The 16,746-nt window shown below is 43.4% G+C and overlaps 1 protein-coding gene across 2 annotated transcripts in view; it reads right to left on the bottom strand.

Annotated features, from left to right (window-relative positions):
* The window catches only part of PI4KA (phosphatidylinositol 4-kinase alpha), a 118,474-nt gene extending 101,743 nt beyond the window's left edge, over positions 1-16,731 (bottom strand). For both annotated transcript variants that reach the window (XM_078060681.1, XM_078060682.1), the window contains exon 1: positions 16,503-16,731. In XM_078060681.1, coding sequence (XP_077916807.1) covers positions 16,503-16,658 — 156 coding nt within the window. In that variant the 5' untranslated portion in view covers positions 16,659-16,731. The remainder of the gene's footprint in view (positions 1-16,502) is intronic.
* Positions 16,732-16,746: the final 15 nt, after the last annotated feature.

Here is a 16,746-nt window from a genome sequence, read left to right as displayed (position 1 = left end):
TGATTAAATAGTTAAAAGAGCATAAAGTAACAAGAGAGGAACAGAAATACTAAATTCCCACTTTTCTTCAGTGTTCCTTCACTTCACAGAGGGGAAAATAAAATACAAAGAGAGCTGAAGGCCAAACACAATAAAGTGATCATTTCATAGACTCCAGACACTTCCACCAGTGAATCACACATCCTGACAGAAAGAGTAAAGTCTCTCAAGAAACATCTCTGTACATAAGAAATCGAAAGAAGGTGAATTTATAGCAGTATGAGTCAATGAGATCCAAAGAATGCTGATTAATCAACATGGAACCAGAGGGAGGAGTCTGGGGCCCTGTCAAAATCGATGTACTTTGTCTTGTGCAATACTTTATCAACACCCTACTCAAACACACAGAAATATACAATGCCACATACCTGGCAGGCAAAGCTAATGTGCTACAAGATAGAATGGAGACTCAGAAACTCATCGAAATTGGCACAACCTCACTATACACAGTCTTCTTACTAACGGACTAGTTATCATTTATTTTGAAAATAAGTACGTAACAAGTTATATCTGCTTGGCTATCTAATAAGGTGAGATTGTTTTCTGTCTTTACAATCTCTTAGAGGATTGCCTGTGATGCACGTCATGTTCTGGTTTAATGCTTATTCAATAATAAAAGTGTTTTCTTTCTCTACTACCTTTGTGGAGAGCTCTTGGGAGATTTTGTTTGTAATTATATTTCCCCAGCAATAGTGCCTGAAGGACTATTTTTAATGGGGTGATCAGGGAAGACCTCTCTAAGAACGTGCCCATTAAACTGAGATCTGATTAAGAAGGAACCAGCAGGGACAAATCAGAAAAAAGCATTCTGGCAGAGGCCACTGGAGAGGGAGCATGATGGGAAAGAGAAAGTGGGGATGCCCAGAAGTCCAAGTGCAGGTAGAGGCTGGGAACCTGGCTTGTGCTCTAATAGCAATGTAAACTAGTGCCAAGGGGGTGCACACTGGAGGCCCAAAAACTCGAGCTTAGAACTGAGGTTTAGAAGAATCCTTCTGGTTTGGGAGGACAAGAGTGAAACCACAGAAATGTCAGGAGATGCTTCAGTAGCAAAGATGGTAATGACCCAAGCAGAAAGAAACAGTCCAGCTCAGGACGTTTCGGAGGAAGACTATGGGACTTGACGATGAACAATATGTGGAAGTGAGGGAAAGATTGAGTTGCTTCTCTGCCACTCTAAAAGTATCCAAAGATGGTCATGCAGGATGATGTGGGGTCTAAGAAATATTCCATACAAGAAGCCGTTAAAAAGGAACATTTAGCCCAGAGACAATCAGGCTATAAATAAACACAACCACTGTCTTCATGTATTTGATGGGTTTCAGTAACGTCATCAGCAACATCTACCCCATTACTCATGTGACAGTTATTAGTGCATTTGTCTGTCTCTCCACTAATCTGCAAGCTCCCCAGGGGCCCAAATCATCTCTTATCTTTGTATCTCCATCTTCTACACTGTGGACAGGCACCATAAAAGACATACTCATTCTCCCCCAGGATGCAGGCTTGCCATCTATTCTTAGTTTTTGCCCAAACATAAGCTCTCTTCTCAATCCAGACCCTCCCGTTTCAGGGCTGCTGCCAGCCCATCCTGGCACTTGCCCCAGAGGGCAGAGGCAAACCCCAAGGTCTCTTCATTTACAACAAGCATAAGAACTAGATTTCTCCTCACAGGGCAGATGTTCTGGGTTGGGTTTGATTTCCTGTTTGCTTAGTACTTTGTTTTTTAGGCATTATACTCTGGAAACTAATACTCAGACTGGGCATAGACATGAGCTCTAGCAATATCCCAGGATAAGAAATCAGCATCAGGAACATGATTAAACCCTGCTGCTCATGTAGCTGTCACCCTACCTGGTAGAGACATCTGAAGGCAGCACAGTTTTTACCATCATTGTCTCCTCTGGACTGCCTGCCCCCCCCATCTTAAATGCCAGAGGGGTTCTGGGCTACTCTGACTTCAGACCTTCCTCTCCACCCCCACTTAATTAAAAATATTTAAATAGAAATCATTTGTGACAATTTAAGATTACTCTAAAAGCTGGGCACATGGTTTTAAAATGTGAAGGAACGATACCAAAAAGAACTAATAAACAATTTAGAGACCTATATAATAATTCAGGAATGCATGAACCATATCGGTGTGGCAGGCAGAACAATGGCATGCCCAGAAGTGTCTGTGTCCTAATTCTTGGAACCTATGAATATGTTAACCTCGCACGGCAAATGGATGTAAATAGGTTGCAGAGGTAAATAGGTTAAAAGGACCTTGGGATGCCTGGGTAGCTCAATTGGTTAAGCCTCGGCCTTCCCCCAAGGAAGCCTCTCCATCTCTCTCTCTCAAATAAATAAATAAAATCTTTAAAAAATTTAAAATTAAAAAAAAAAAAAAAAGGACCTTGAATTGAAGAGATTATTCTGGATTATTTCAGTGAGATCAGGGTAAGAGAGAGGCAAAAGAGGAGGTGAGAATTATGGGATGTGAGGGCTTGGCCCCACATTGCTGGTGTTGAAGATGGAGGAAGGGGCCATGATCCAGGAATGTAGGGGTCTCTAGAGGCTATAAGAGACATGGAAATGAGTTGTCCTCTAGAGTCTCAAGAAAGGTACATAGCCCTGCCATCACCTGCATTTTAGTCCAGTGAGACCAATGTTGGGCTTCTAATCTACAGAACGGCAAAACAATAAATTTGTGTTGTTCTAAGCCACTAAGTTTGTGATAATTTGTTACAGCTGCAATAGGAAATACAAATAGTCATAGAATATTAACAAAACTCAAAACCTGAACTGCCTATCCAACAAGATATAAAAACTACCAATCAGATTATAGGCAATACTTATTTCCTTCTTTATTTTTTTCTGTATTTTCCATAAGGAACATTGTTAACTTCAGTATTAGAAAAAGAAATTTTTTTAAATAGTGGAAACAACTTTGCCATTAATGCATATTTTTACTTATTTTTTATTTATTTTTTAAATTTTTTAAAGAAGATTTTATTAATTTGACAGAGAGAGACACAGCGAGAGAGGGAACACAAGCAGGGGGAGTGGGAGAGGGAGAAGCAGGCTTCCCGCTGAGCAGGGAGCCTGATGAGGGGCTCGATCCCAGGACCCTGGGATCATGACCTGAGCCAAAGGCAGACGCTTAGTGATTGAACCACCCAGGCGCCCTTATTTATTTTAAAAAAAAAAAAAAAAAATTTTTTTTTTTTTGAGAGAGAGAGGCGGCAGGGAGGGCAGAAGGAGAAGAAGAGAGAGAAGCTCAAGTGGACTTCCAGCTCAGCGAGAAGCCTAATCCCACGACCCCAAGATCATGACCTGAGCCAAAACCAAGAGTCAGACATTGAACCCACTGAGCCACCCAGGCGCGCCAATGTCTAAGATTTTTAAACTTTTTACTTTTAAACTTTTTAAAAGGACAATAATAGGGGCGCCTGGGGCATCGGGCTCCCTGCTCAGCGGGAAGCCTGCTTCTTCCTCTCCCACTCCCCCTGCTTGTGTTCCCTCTCTCGCTGTCTCTCTCTGTCAAATAAATAAATAAAATCTTTAAAATAAAATAAAATAAAAGGACGATAATATTTATACTCTTAGAGCTCAGAAAACAAGAGAAAAGTGTATAGAATTTCAACGAATGGAATCTGGGTAATCCAAGAAGAAGTAATGTAAAACTGAAAGAAAATCTGGGTCAAATAAGCTAAACATGTTTTCTACAGACAATGGTCTTATAACTTCTTTAATCCACCAACTTACTATCAGTGAATCATCTCCTATTTATTTTTTAAAGATTATTTTTTAAAAAGATTTTTTTTATTTGAGAGAGAGAGAGACAGAGCATGAGCAGAGGGGAGAAGGCAGAGGGAGAGGGAGAAGCAGATTCCCTGATGAGCAGGGACCAGATGTGGGGCTCAATCCCAGGGCCCTATGATCATGACCTGAGCCGAAGGCAGATGCTTAACCGACTGAGCCACCCAGGCGCCCCAAAACAACTCCTATTTAACTATAACTTCCCCGAGAGTCTCAATCCAAGTAGAAAAGTTTTTCTCTTTTGAAGGAACAAGAGATGCAGCTATTCCAGCCCTGACAAAGACACCTGCAGCTGCAAGACAACAGGCATGGCAAAAAGTGAAGCAGGTGGCACCTGAAACAAGAGACGCGGACAAATGAAGTTTAACTTCACAAAATGGTCTTGAAAATATTTCACAGCACTGTGCAAATAAAAATCAAACTTATTAAATTACTTCATTAGCAAAAAAAAAAAAAATCACAGGAAAAATGGAATGTAACACTGAGCTTTTCTTGGTATAATTTCTCTAAAGATATCCAGAATCCATGCAAGTTGGACGACTAGACTGAAATGATGCTCACCTGGGCTTCAGACCTGAGGCCTTCTAACATCTCCCAAATGTACACAGAATCAGAGATGGAGAGCTGGAAGAAGTTGCCTGAGGCCCCCTAACATCTGCCAAACGTACACAGATCAGAGATGGAGAGGTGGAAGAAGTTGCACACTCACCTGCCAAATGCAGATTGTGTGTAATCTTATTCTTGTTTAACAGGTTAGGCAACTAGGCCCAGACAGGTTAAGTACAATCTTAGACAACAGGCTCTTAACTAGACCCTCTCTCTGACTTTTGTCTCTCCCTACTCCAGTATCACCACTCCGGGCCCATACACCTCCAGTGGCTCCCCATCCCCGTGAACATTCAATGCACACTCCCAATCTGGCAACGAAGGTCCTTCCCAACTTCCCCTGAACACCCAGGCCCCAAATACAGTGCTCACTTCTCCCTGCCTGGCTTCTTCCATGGTCTTCACCCATCACCGACATTTCATTCAATCTGCCTTATCTCTCCTATAAAAATTCAACCCATCTTTCCAAGATCCATCTCAACTGTCTCCCGCTTCTCAAAGCTTTTCTAGACCTCAGCAATGTGCTATGATCTCTCCCATCACACCTCTCAACAACCCACCAAGAACAACGTACTTGATAATTATCTTTTTGAAAATCTTATTTTGGAATTACTTGTAAACTTTTCTTCCACTCACTGCAGACAGGACTGTGTCCCCCTCATCCTGTATCCACTGTACCCTATATGTTCCAAAAACTTAACAACTATTTAGTGGAACTAAAGGGGCTGGTGTCACAGGGATTTAATGGGATGAGGAGGAAAGAAAAAAGAAAGAGGACCACTAGAACCTAGCCTTCCTATTATAGGGTTTAACTATGTTGTGACATTTGTCATATAATCAGTACTGGGCACAGTGCTGGCAAGCAACTGGCACTGAACAAATATTTGCTGCATCATCAAATGAATGAAAGATTGAAAAATAATCAAATGAAGTCATGTATAAATACAGTCACACCCGCACAATCCTTATGATATAGCTGGAGTTATACAACCAATAAAAATGACACAGCTAGTGAAGAACACAAGTCAGAAACCAAATGATGAAAGGCCCCTGAAAGCCTGGCACCAGGTCTAGGCTCTGATGCAAAATGCCCTTGGAAATTGGGACTCTTGCAGAAAAAAAAAAAAAAAAAGTGAAGGCTTGAACCCAAGTCCTATAAAAGTCATCACATATCAGATAAGGGAGAACCAGTTCTGGTGGGCACCAGTCTCCAAATACTAAGCGCTAACAGTTATTGAGCATTTATCACATGCAAGGTGCTGGTTTGTATGATCTCACCTAATCCTTACAACAGTGTAATATTATTTATTATCCCCATTCTAAAGATAAAAGATTGAGACCCAGAGAAGTCACAGTCCTAATTCAGAATAAAGCATTAACACTATAATTTAAAAAATGAAAAAAAAGACACTAATTTTTTTTTTCCAGAATTTTACAACAAACTAACAAGTTCGTTGTTTTTAGGGGGTAGAGACGAGTAGATCCTGTCATTATAAAAAGTCATTAAGCTCAAAATCTGACAGAGATGGCCAGGGTTACTCCCATTTATAAAAAGGATCTATGGGGCACCTGGGTGGCTCAGTCAGTTAAGCATCTGCCTTCAGCTCAGGTCATGATCCCAGGGTCCTGGGATGGAGCTCCATGTCTGGCTCTCTGCACAGCAGAGAGCCTGCTTCTCCTTCTCCCTCTGCCTGATGCTCCCCCTGCTTGTGCTCTCTTTTTCTCTGTCAAATAAATAAATAAAATCTTTAAAAAAAAAAAAAGAAAGGATCCAGAGGGGCTCTGGGCAACACTTGGAGGAGGTCAATAAGCCAATGGACCACAAAGAGGCAACAAAGGTAACTTGCTTAGACTTTGCTAAGAACTCTTGACAATATTTTAACCCAAGCGTATTAAAAGAGAGAGACCAGGGCGCCTGGGTGGCTCAGTTGGTTAAGCGTCCAACTCTTGATCTCAGCTCAGGTCTTGATCTAAGGGTCATGAGTTCAAGCCCCAATGTGGAGCCTACTTAAAAAAAGAGAGAGAGAGAGAGAGAGCACGAGGTGAATTTAGACTGCCAAGGGAAGGAAATGTCAAACCAAGGAGAAAACAAGATGCCCTCACAAGTCTGGATGACTGGGCAGAAAACTGCAGATGAAAAGTCATACATAACAGTGGGGGTGGGTAAGGTATGTAGGTCAAAATAAAGCTACTATAATAGCATTACAAGCTGGCTAATTAAACAATTTTTTAAAAGAGTACAACTTTTGTTATCTGAAGCTTCTGGGAATAGTTTTTCGGGAGAAACAAAATTCCCTGAGAACTAGAGATTAAGCTTTAAGTATCTGTGGCAGTGTTTTGTTAAATCCATTTTTTGTCTTTCTCAAATGTACCGCCCCCATGGAGAACACTGAACAGAAGCTAACCTTTTCTAAGTGACTCAGAGCTATCACAATAAACAAAGGTGACTGCGACAAAGTGTGCAGAGAGCTGCAGATGCAAGTGCAACAGCATCTACTCCTACAAGCAGTCCTGGATGGGAGTTTCACTAAAGATGCTCTATTGGCTGTGTGATCAGTTAACATGGCTTTCTACAACGTCCAACACAGGTAGCACTACGTGTGCCTTTACACACAATGCATGAGTCTCTGTTTCTTGAGCCCTGCTCATGTGCCTGGCAGGGTACAACACAGAGAAACGCATGTCTCTGATTCCTGATACATTGTTTCAACAGGCAATGATCCCGGTAGCTGCACAGAGTTGGGAGGTTGTGATTTTCACTTCAACTCTGCCACTTCTTACCTAAGTGACCCAAGTTAACTGACAAAACCTACCCGAACATCTCTTTGTATTTCCTTCTGTAAAATGTGGACAAAACACCAACTGTGTGTATATATGGAAATCCACAGAATCTTCCTAGTGTCTTAAACCTATGCCAATATCAGCAAGTCATCTCCCTCAAGCCTCAGTTTTCTCACATAATAAGAGGATCATCAGATAGCTTTTTGCAATGTCTGCTCTACCACTAAAATCCTGTGATCCAAAAACTTCCACCTATAGTCATGAGAGAGTAACAGGACCTGGGGTTTAACTTCCTGCCATAAAACAACTAGGAAAATGGACAAATACATGAAACCACTCATTTCATATACTAGACAAGTAGCACAGGACTATAATACCTGAGACACAGAGGAAACAAAGTGAGCCCTATGACTGCCTGGTTTTCTGCCAGAAGACACATCTCAGTCCACAGAACAGAAAAGGGCATTCCAAGCAGATCATGATGGTCTAAGTGGAGGAGACAGAAATAAGAGTACAGGAAGTCAAAAGCAGCTGGAAATTCTGAAGAGGAGAGAGCTAAACAAAAAAAAAAAAAGCTCCAGAAATCATAACAGAATTCCCCTCAGTCTTTTTTTTTTTTTTTTTTTTAATTTTTTTTTTTTTAAAGATTTTTTTTTTATTTATTCATTTGCGAGAGAGACAGAGAGAGAACAAGCAGAGGGAGAGGCAGAGGGAGAGGGAGAAGCAGACTCCCTGCTGAGCAAGGAGCCCGATGCGGGACTCGATCCCAGGACCCTGGGATCATGACCTGAGCCGAAGGCAGACGCTTAACCATCTGAGCCACCCAGGCGCCCTCCCCTCAGTCTTTGATGAATACTAAGACGTACCAGTATAGGTGATATTCCATGAAGTTGGAAAAGAACCACCAGGGAACTGTGAGTAGGATGGCTCCCAGAGTTCACACAGAGCTGAGAGGCATCTGAGTGACTCCCAGCGAGAGCAGAAAGCCCTCAAAGCATTCAGTAGAGACCTCAAAGGGGCCCCACCTTAGCAGTGGAGTTAAACTATCCCTGTAGCAAAAGCTATTATAGATCTGCCCTAACAAAGTTTTAAAATTAGCTTTGTAATAGATGCAGAAAAGGCATTTGAAAGAATTCTACACTGCTTCATGATAGAAACACTCAACAAACTAGAAATAGGAGGGAATGGGGGCGCCTGGGTGGCTCAGCCGGTTAAGTGTCCAACTCTTGACTGCAGCTTAGGTGATAATCTCTGGATTGTGAGATCAAACCCCGTGACAGGCTCCACACTGGGTGTGGAGTCTGCTTAAGATTTTCTCTCTCTCTCTCCCTCTGCCCCACCCCCCTCTAAAAAAAAAAGAGGGGATGCACCTGGGTGGCTCAGTCGGTTAAGCATCTGCCTTTGGCTCAGGTCATGATCCCAGTGTCCTGGGATCAAGCCCCACGTCAGGCTCCCTGCTTAGCGGGGAGTCCGCTTCTCCCTCTACCCCCCCACCCACGAGTGCACACTCTCTCTCTCTCTCTCACGCTCTCTCTCTCAAATAAATAAAATCTTAAAAGAAAGAAAGAAAAAAATAGAAGGGAACTTCCTCAACTTGAAAAAGGGCATCTATAAAAAACTCACAACTAACATCATACTTACTGGTAAAAAGCTGAAAGTTGCCCGCCCCCCCCCCAATCAGGAACAAGACAAAAATGTCCGCTCTCACCACCTCTTTTTTTTTTTTTTAGATTTTTAAAATGTATTTATTTGACAGAGAGAGACACAGCGAGAGAGGGAACACAAGCAGGAGGAGTAGGAGAGGGAGAAGCAGGCTCCCCGCGGAGCAGGGAGCCTGACGCGGGGCTCGATCCCAGGACCCCGGGACCACGACCCGAGCTGAAGGCAGACGCCCAACGACTGAGCCACCCAGGCGCCCCCACTCTCACCACTTCTATCCAGTATTGTTCTGGAGGTTCTAGCCAGGACGATGAGACAAGAAAATGAAATAAAAAGCATTCGGTTTGGAAAAGAAAAAGTAAAACTATTTGCAGATGACATACTCTTGTATATAGAAAACCTAAAAAAGTTTCAGAACTAAAAAGACAAGTTCAGCAAGGTTGCGGGATACAAGATCAATATACAAAAATCAACTGCAATTAGGGCTTCAGTTTTACAAGATGAAAGAGTTCTGAAGATGGATGATGGTGATGGTAGTAAAACATTATGAATGTATTCACCAACACCATTTACTTTTGCTTCTTGGCACTTGTTAGCATTTGCAATCATATTTACTTACAGTTTTTTGCTTAATGCTTGTCTAGCTCCAGGACAACTCCATGATAACAAGACCACATCTACTCATTCATCCCTCTAATGGGCCCCTCCAAGGCCTGGCACACGGTAAGCACTCAGATTTATTATATTAATGAATGAATGAACTAATGAACAAATGAACAAATGTCACCCTCGTTTGCTTTTATAACGGTACAGATAGCCTTGGTGGCCCTGAATCCAGGTTTCCAGGCCAGCTTTACACATAGAAATATCCAGGAAAAGAGAATAGCTTCAGCAGCAAAGACAGAGCTTCTCAGAACTAAGTGAATAAATTCAAGTAAGATTTGAGGATTTCTGCCTCAACTCTGTATCTTAACACATAAACGAAAGTAATGTCCTGGCCAGCTTGGCAATGTTCATAAAAGGCCAAGCCTTTTTCCAAAATGCCAAGATACACGCATGAAGCAAATACAAAAACAAATATATAAATAATGAGGAAAATGAAGTGCACAGATATATTTCAGCAATTTAAACAAGGATGGGAATAGCTGCCGGTGGATGAGATTGGAGGCAACCACATCTCCACTAGGTGCAAACTGCAAACACAGACAGCAGAAGAGAAAATCTGCAGTAAGGAGTCAGAAATAGAACATTTCTGCCCTCTGGGGGAGCAAACAGCTAGTGACACATCAATTTTGAGAATCCTTAAGGGCATCGAGATAAACAATGCGGCCATAATAATCTTATTAATGCACATAACTCATGGCCCTGAAATATTCAAGGGCTCTTTCCTGTCTCATCAATTCAATGTAAACTCTGAGCCTGGGACTATATATGAGGCCACCTGCTTTCTTCTCACTCTCATCTACACTCTTCCCTTTAAATATACTATATTTCTGCCGAACCCTATTACTGTTGTTCCTCATTTTCCTCTGTGTTTTTGCTCTCTGTTCTATCTGAAATGACCTTCCCTTGCCAGCCACTCTTGGCATTTACAAATGTCCATCCCCATCACTTCCAGGCCTTCCTTATTCAGAATCTCAGCTGAAAGTAATCTCCCAGCAAGTATGTACAATACTTTCACTTTCTTAGAGCATGTTTCACTTTTTTACCTTCTATTACTTTTTCACTACCTGTCAAGAGCCACAGAGAAAAGGTTTGGGGCCCGCAGAAAAAATTATCTGTACCTCCCATTCCCACGGCAGCAGAGTGCAAAATGGCTAAATATCTTCTCAGGGGCGTTTTATTGAAAAGCCATATGGTCCAACACCACTTCCTTTATGGACAGATAGCCAGCCAGTCCCCCGCCTATCACTGCTTCTACTTATCTGTAAATTAGTTGAGGGTCAGAGTTGTGTGCACACCTAGTAGAGCCAACTGTTGAAAGAAAGATACCCAGAGCAGACACAGCGAGAAGCCAGTATCCAAGCAACAGTACTGCAAATATGAAGAGAAACCTGAATTCAAGTTTCCACATAGCAGAAAACAAGAGCACAGTATCATACGGCCACTTCCGCCTTGTAGGTTTTTTGGTTGGTTGTTTAATTCATAATTTAACATAGCCAACCATGGTCAAACATCATTATCTTAGAATCAAAAGTATAAGGTCCCCTTTTACGCTTGCAGAGTTAGCAGGAAAAAGTAAATAAAATCCAACAGTGAAACTATAGATAAATATGCACAAGGTGTCTTGCTGATACTATCTACCATAACTAAGTACAGTCCTTTGAAAATAGCTGGGCAGTAAACATCAAGACCCATCCACCATTTAACAGAAGAATGTGATTTAGAAGAAGACAAAATTCTAGATGTACAAACATGCTGTTTTACAAGGGAAAAACTAAACAGTCGAAACAGAGAAATGCTTAATTATGATCTATCAATACAAAATATGACATGCAGCCATTAACATAATAAATATGGGCTATTTTTGAAAAAAGCAATAAAGTGAATATAGCTAAAGACTAAAAAGGAGATCTAAGAAATTAAAATGCTAATGCATTAAGTGTTAGGGGCTGAATTGTTTCCCCCCAAAATTCATATATTGAATTCCTTATCCCCAGGTACCTCAGAATGTGACTGTATTTGGATATAGGGTTTTTAAGTTAACACAAGGTAAGTAGGGTGGGCCAGTCTTATAAATCTGACTAGTGTTTTTTTGTTTTTTTTAAACTTTTTTTTTTTAAGATTTTATTTATTTATAAAAAAAAAAAAAAGATTTTATTTATTTATTTGACAGAGAAAGAGAGAGAGAGAGCACAAGCAGGGGGAGTGGCAGGCAGAGGCAGAGGGAGAAGCAGGCTCCCCGCAGAGCAGGGGGAGCCTGATGTGGGACTCGATCCCAGGACCCTGGGATCATGACCTGAGGTGAAGGCAGTTGCTTAACCACTGAGCCACCCAGGCGCCCTGACTAGTGTTTTTATAACAAGAGATTAGGATACAGACAGGCACAGAGAGAAGACTATGTGAAGACACAGGAAGACAGTTATCTACAAGCCGAAGAGAAAGGCTTCAAAAAAAACCAGCACTGCTGACACCTTCATCTTGGATTTTTAGCATCCAGAACTATGAGAAAATAAATTTCTGTTGTTTAAGTCGTTGTGGTACTTTGTTACGGCAGCCGTAGCAACCTAATACAGTTAATGTGGCATGATTACAGTAAAGATTTTTTCTTCTTCCAATTTCTTCTTAAAATATTTTAGAGCTGGTTTAACAACAGTGGTTCTAGCATCATGAATTCCCTCTACTGACACTAATTTTCTCTCCCCTTACTCTATAGATGGTTGTTTTTAACACGGCCTCACAAAGGAAAGGGAGTGAGGATGGAAATTTTCAGCTTCACGATGCTGGAAAAAAAAATGCCAATACCATGGTTTTTACTCCATGGTAAACCACTCTAAAGGAGTGGATAACCATGAATTCCAGAAAGCCCACTGCCCTGAGCATCAGAACAGATGTTCCTCCAATGAGAGATAAGAGTTAACCAGCTCATCTTCTGGAGCACATCGGTCCACCAGGGAGGCTCTGGCATGTCCCTAATGCTGCAGTGCCATTTAAACACCACATCGAGTTAGCTAAGACACCTCAAGATTCTAGCATTCTAACCGAAGAAAAGAGGATATTTTAGGACATGGAAAAAGATTCTGATCAAAGCCTCCTGAGGGTGGGAAGAGGGGTGGGAGAGCAAGGAATGCTGCCTAGTTTTCAGCTCTGCCAGGAACTCTCCATATCCCAGGGTTCAGGGTCCATTAGTATGGTACAGGCCAGACGAGGAAAGGCAGGAAGAGGTCACCAATATCCTAGACACAGAGGAGTATAACCAGGCAGATCCAGGAGGAAGCTTGACAGGGGCGGCTCAGTAACATTCTGAAGACAGATGAGAAGGAGGAGAGCAGAGCAAGACTAGTAGGCAGAAAGAAATTGGAGAGAGGGAGACTGGAAGCCTACCATACATGGAGATTCCACTGTAGACAGGGCTCTCTTCTCTATTTCTCTCCTCTCACCTTTCTCCCAGAGGGAGAGGGCTGAGGGCTGTGTGAGACGTGATCTCGAGGAACACAGACAATGTCCTCAGGGTGGCTCACAATCCTGCGGGTGGGCTTTAGGGCTGCGGTTCCAGTCTTAAGGGGCAGCCCAGCAGGAAAAGGTCAAAACTCCGATATGGATCAGAGAATTGACACCAAGGAGTCTTGGGTTTGACTATCTGAACATGGCAGGAGTCTGGTCACCAGACCTGTGATATAAGAGTAGATCGGGTACTTACAGCAAGTCTGACTTGATGCTGATCACCTGAGCAATCTCACTAACACTGTTTCTTATTGATCTGGCCTACCTAGTGTGTATTAATTAACAGTAGGTGCTCAACAAATGTTTCCTGAATGAAAGAGTGAATTAATTAAAGGAAAAATAAAATTTACTTAGTAGCATTAGGCTATGTTTCACAGCCTGGGATGTGAGTGGAGTAAGGAAACACCACTGTGGCATGTAGATAGACAAAGACAGGAAAAGTTATGTCGTTAATGTGCCCCAAGTGCCATAAAAAGCATGTCAAGGCTGCCTGAGTTACCAATGTCTGAGCTGAGATGGCAGGTCTAGCTCAGAAAACTGAGCTATCCTCAGCCCAACCCTATCTGGACCAAGTCCCACTCAGTCCTCTGCCTTCTCTCTGGAAAAAAAGGAGAAAGAAACCAGAAACAAATAAATAAGAGAGGTTTTTCAACACTCATCTCCCCACTTAAGTCCCCACCTTCATTATCCTGGTGGGTAGTCAGAAATTCCTTTACTCTTAAGAACCTCAAGAATACTTCCCTAGGAATGCTGAGGGCTTGTTGCCAATTGTTTTAAAGTAGTGGAATGTAGTAAGCAGCCATATATTATATGACTAAATAGTAGCAATGATCCCTAGCATAATGAAGTCTCAAGACCCCAAATGAGAATAAGAGGAATCCACATATATCTGATGGAATCAGCCACCTACAAAAGCCTTCTTTAAGAAAGAAATTATTTCAGGGTCCCAAGACTACCCGCACATACATAGTTGTACTCATAGCTAAATTACAGTAAATTGTATTACAGTGAATTTATCAGCAAGAGAAAAAGACAGGTGGACTCTGGAGAAACCTGTGCCTGGGCTTCCTCGTGTTCTCTCCCTCCTGTGAAGGTATACACCCAGCATGCTCCCCTCTACAGCAGCAGACAATGTAGTAACATGTATGCTCTGTTTGTACCTAGGGAAGTCCATTAGAGACATAGCATCCAAGGTTTTTATTGATAGACACAGGCACTGTCTGCTTAGCAGCCATCAAAATTCCAGATTCCCAGGAGGAAAGCAGGTAATCATATTGTTTGTTCAGAGTCTAGGCACAATGAACCACCCTTATCAATTAGAAAATGGAGGGAACAGTTCAAGTGTCAAGTTCCCAGATGTAAGCCAAGGACCAACCTTGCAAGCAATCCCTTCTGAAGATTGCACTCAGGCTGGCTCTGTTAACTCTTTTCTAAAGTGATTTGTAAATGTTGCCAAAGAAACTGAAATATCTCCCAAACTAAGAGATAGTATTGGGAAGCTGCCAACCTAAAAGCTGTATTAATTAGTTGTAAAACAGATCCTGATTTTGACAACTGAAGCAGTTACTATAAGATACAAAGCTAACAATGTTGCAATTACAGAATGTTCTTGTGATTATGGAAGAAGACTGAAGAAGGCCAGTTGAGCTTAAGGTGCATTTCTCAAGAGTTACTGAGTGGGAAAGGGTGCCCTGCTAGAGCTGCAGGACTGTCTTCACCCAATTCCCTACAATCTCTTCTCTCTTCTCCGAGTCCAGCAAGCAAACTTCTGATACGCTTTTTAGTCCTCCTCCTAAGAATAGAATGTGCTGACTAGCTGGCATGAATTTGATTTGATAAGCCAGCACTGTGGTCCATTAGTCAGGCTCATTCAATGATAACAGTTCTCAATCATTAGGTACTCATGTGTCATTTTGTTGATCTTCATAATACTCTTAACAAGTACTGTCCTTGTATTTTGCAGGAGAAAGCAAAGGTTCAGATTGGAGAACTGACCTACCCAGAGTCACACTAATGTAAGCAAATGATACAGGATTTAAATTCAGGTATTCCTATCTCTAGAACTCATATACTTTCCCTTCTTTTGAATTCCTCCTTCAATTAGAAGTCAAGTTGGCATCAATCTCCCAGGACCTGCTCATCCTGCAGGTAAGTGAGAAATCAGACTTAAGAAACCACAAAGCCAAGGACACTATGCCAGAGAGCCTAACACAGCATTTCAGCCTCACTCCTCACCAGAGCTGCAAAACTCTTTTTTTAAAAAATATTTTATTTATTTATTTGATAGAGAGAGCGAGCACAGAAGGGGTAGCAACAGAGGGAGGAGAAGGAGGCTCCCCACCGAGCAGGGAGCCCCACGCGGGGCTCGATCCTAGGACCCTGGGATCACGACCCGAACCGAAGGCAGACGCTTAACCATCTGAGCCACCCAGGCGCCCCCATAAAACTACTCTCAACTGCAGCAGACAGGTCTCCAGTCTCCACCACTTTTCTCCTACTCTTAGACAACAGATGTCTTTCCACCTGCCAGAAACTGTATGAAAAAAGAATCTCATCCTTGGGGCGCCTGGGTGGCACAGTCCATCGAGCAGCCGGCTCTTGGTTTCAGCTCCAGGCCTGATCTCAGGGTCGTGAAATCCAGCCCAGCACGGGAGTCTGCTTAAGACTCTCTCCTTCTTCCCCTGACCCTCTCCACCGTGCACACGCACGTGCGCGCGCGCTCTCTCAAATAAATAAATCTAAGAAAGAAAGGAAAAGAAAAGAATATCACCCCTTCGGTGCTAACATACTATAATGATACTATAATTCTCTGCCCACTGTCATTCATTCCCCATTCCCTGCCACTGTCCCTTCTTCAAAACACAATCTTTTACCCAGTCTAACGCCCCCTCTAGATTCACAGAAAAACAACGCGCGGATTTGCACTTCAAAAAGCACTTTCAGATGTACTATTTCATCTGCCCTTCACAATAATGTGAAGCGGGCAAAGTAGGTAAGCACCCCCATTTAACGAGAACAGCATGTCTCCAAGGTCACGGAATAAAAAGCAGAGGAAGTCGGGAGCAGAGCCCCAGGTTTTGACTCTGGTCCTCCGCTCTTCCCGCTGCTTCTCCCTGCCTGCCGTCCCCGCCCTTGCGATGTCAACAAGGTGCCCCTCGGCTCAAACCCAGGCCTGTAGCTCACGTCCCTCCCACGCCACCCACCCGCAAAATCCCCACCTGCCCTGTCCACTCCTTGACCGCACCACCCCCATGACCCTCCTCTCTTCACCAGCGCCCTCCGCCCATGGGCCTCCTCACCCCGCCAGCTCCCTCCGCTCCTGTACCCGCTCCTGTCACAGGCAGCTCGAGAGCTGCGCTCGGCCTCCCACAGACCCTCGCCGCCCCGCCTACCCGCTTCGCCACCCCATACCCCTTCTCCTGTCAGCCCGCGGCCCGAGCGGCCAAGGCTACCTTCTCCAAAGATGCTGGTCTCTGCACGGCCAGGGAGCGGGCCAATGACAAAACCGTGTTGAAATAGAAGCCCCGCGAGGCGCTGGAGCCGGAGCCGGAGCCGGAGCCGCCGCCGCCGCCGCCGCTCCCTGCACGGGCCGCGGCCGCCGCCATCATCGCGCGCGCGGCGGCGCTGCCCGCGGGCTTCCCGCACCCGGCCTGCGAGCGCCAGAGCTCACGGCGCAGGCGCGGCGGCTTCCGGCTA

This window comes from Halichoerus grypus, chromosome 13 (genome assembly GCF_964656455.1).
Source record: "Halichoerus grypus chromosome 13, mHalGry1.hap1.1, whole genome shotgun sequence".
Taxonomy (NCBI): domain Eukaryota; kingdom Metazoa; phylum Chordata; class Mammalia; order Carnivora; family Phocidae; genus Halichoerus; species Halichoerus grypus.
This window is presented reverse-complemented; position numbering and strand designations above follow the sequence as displayed.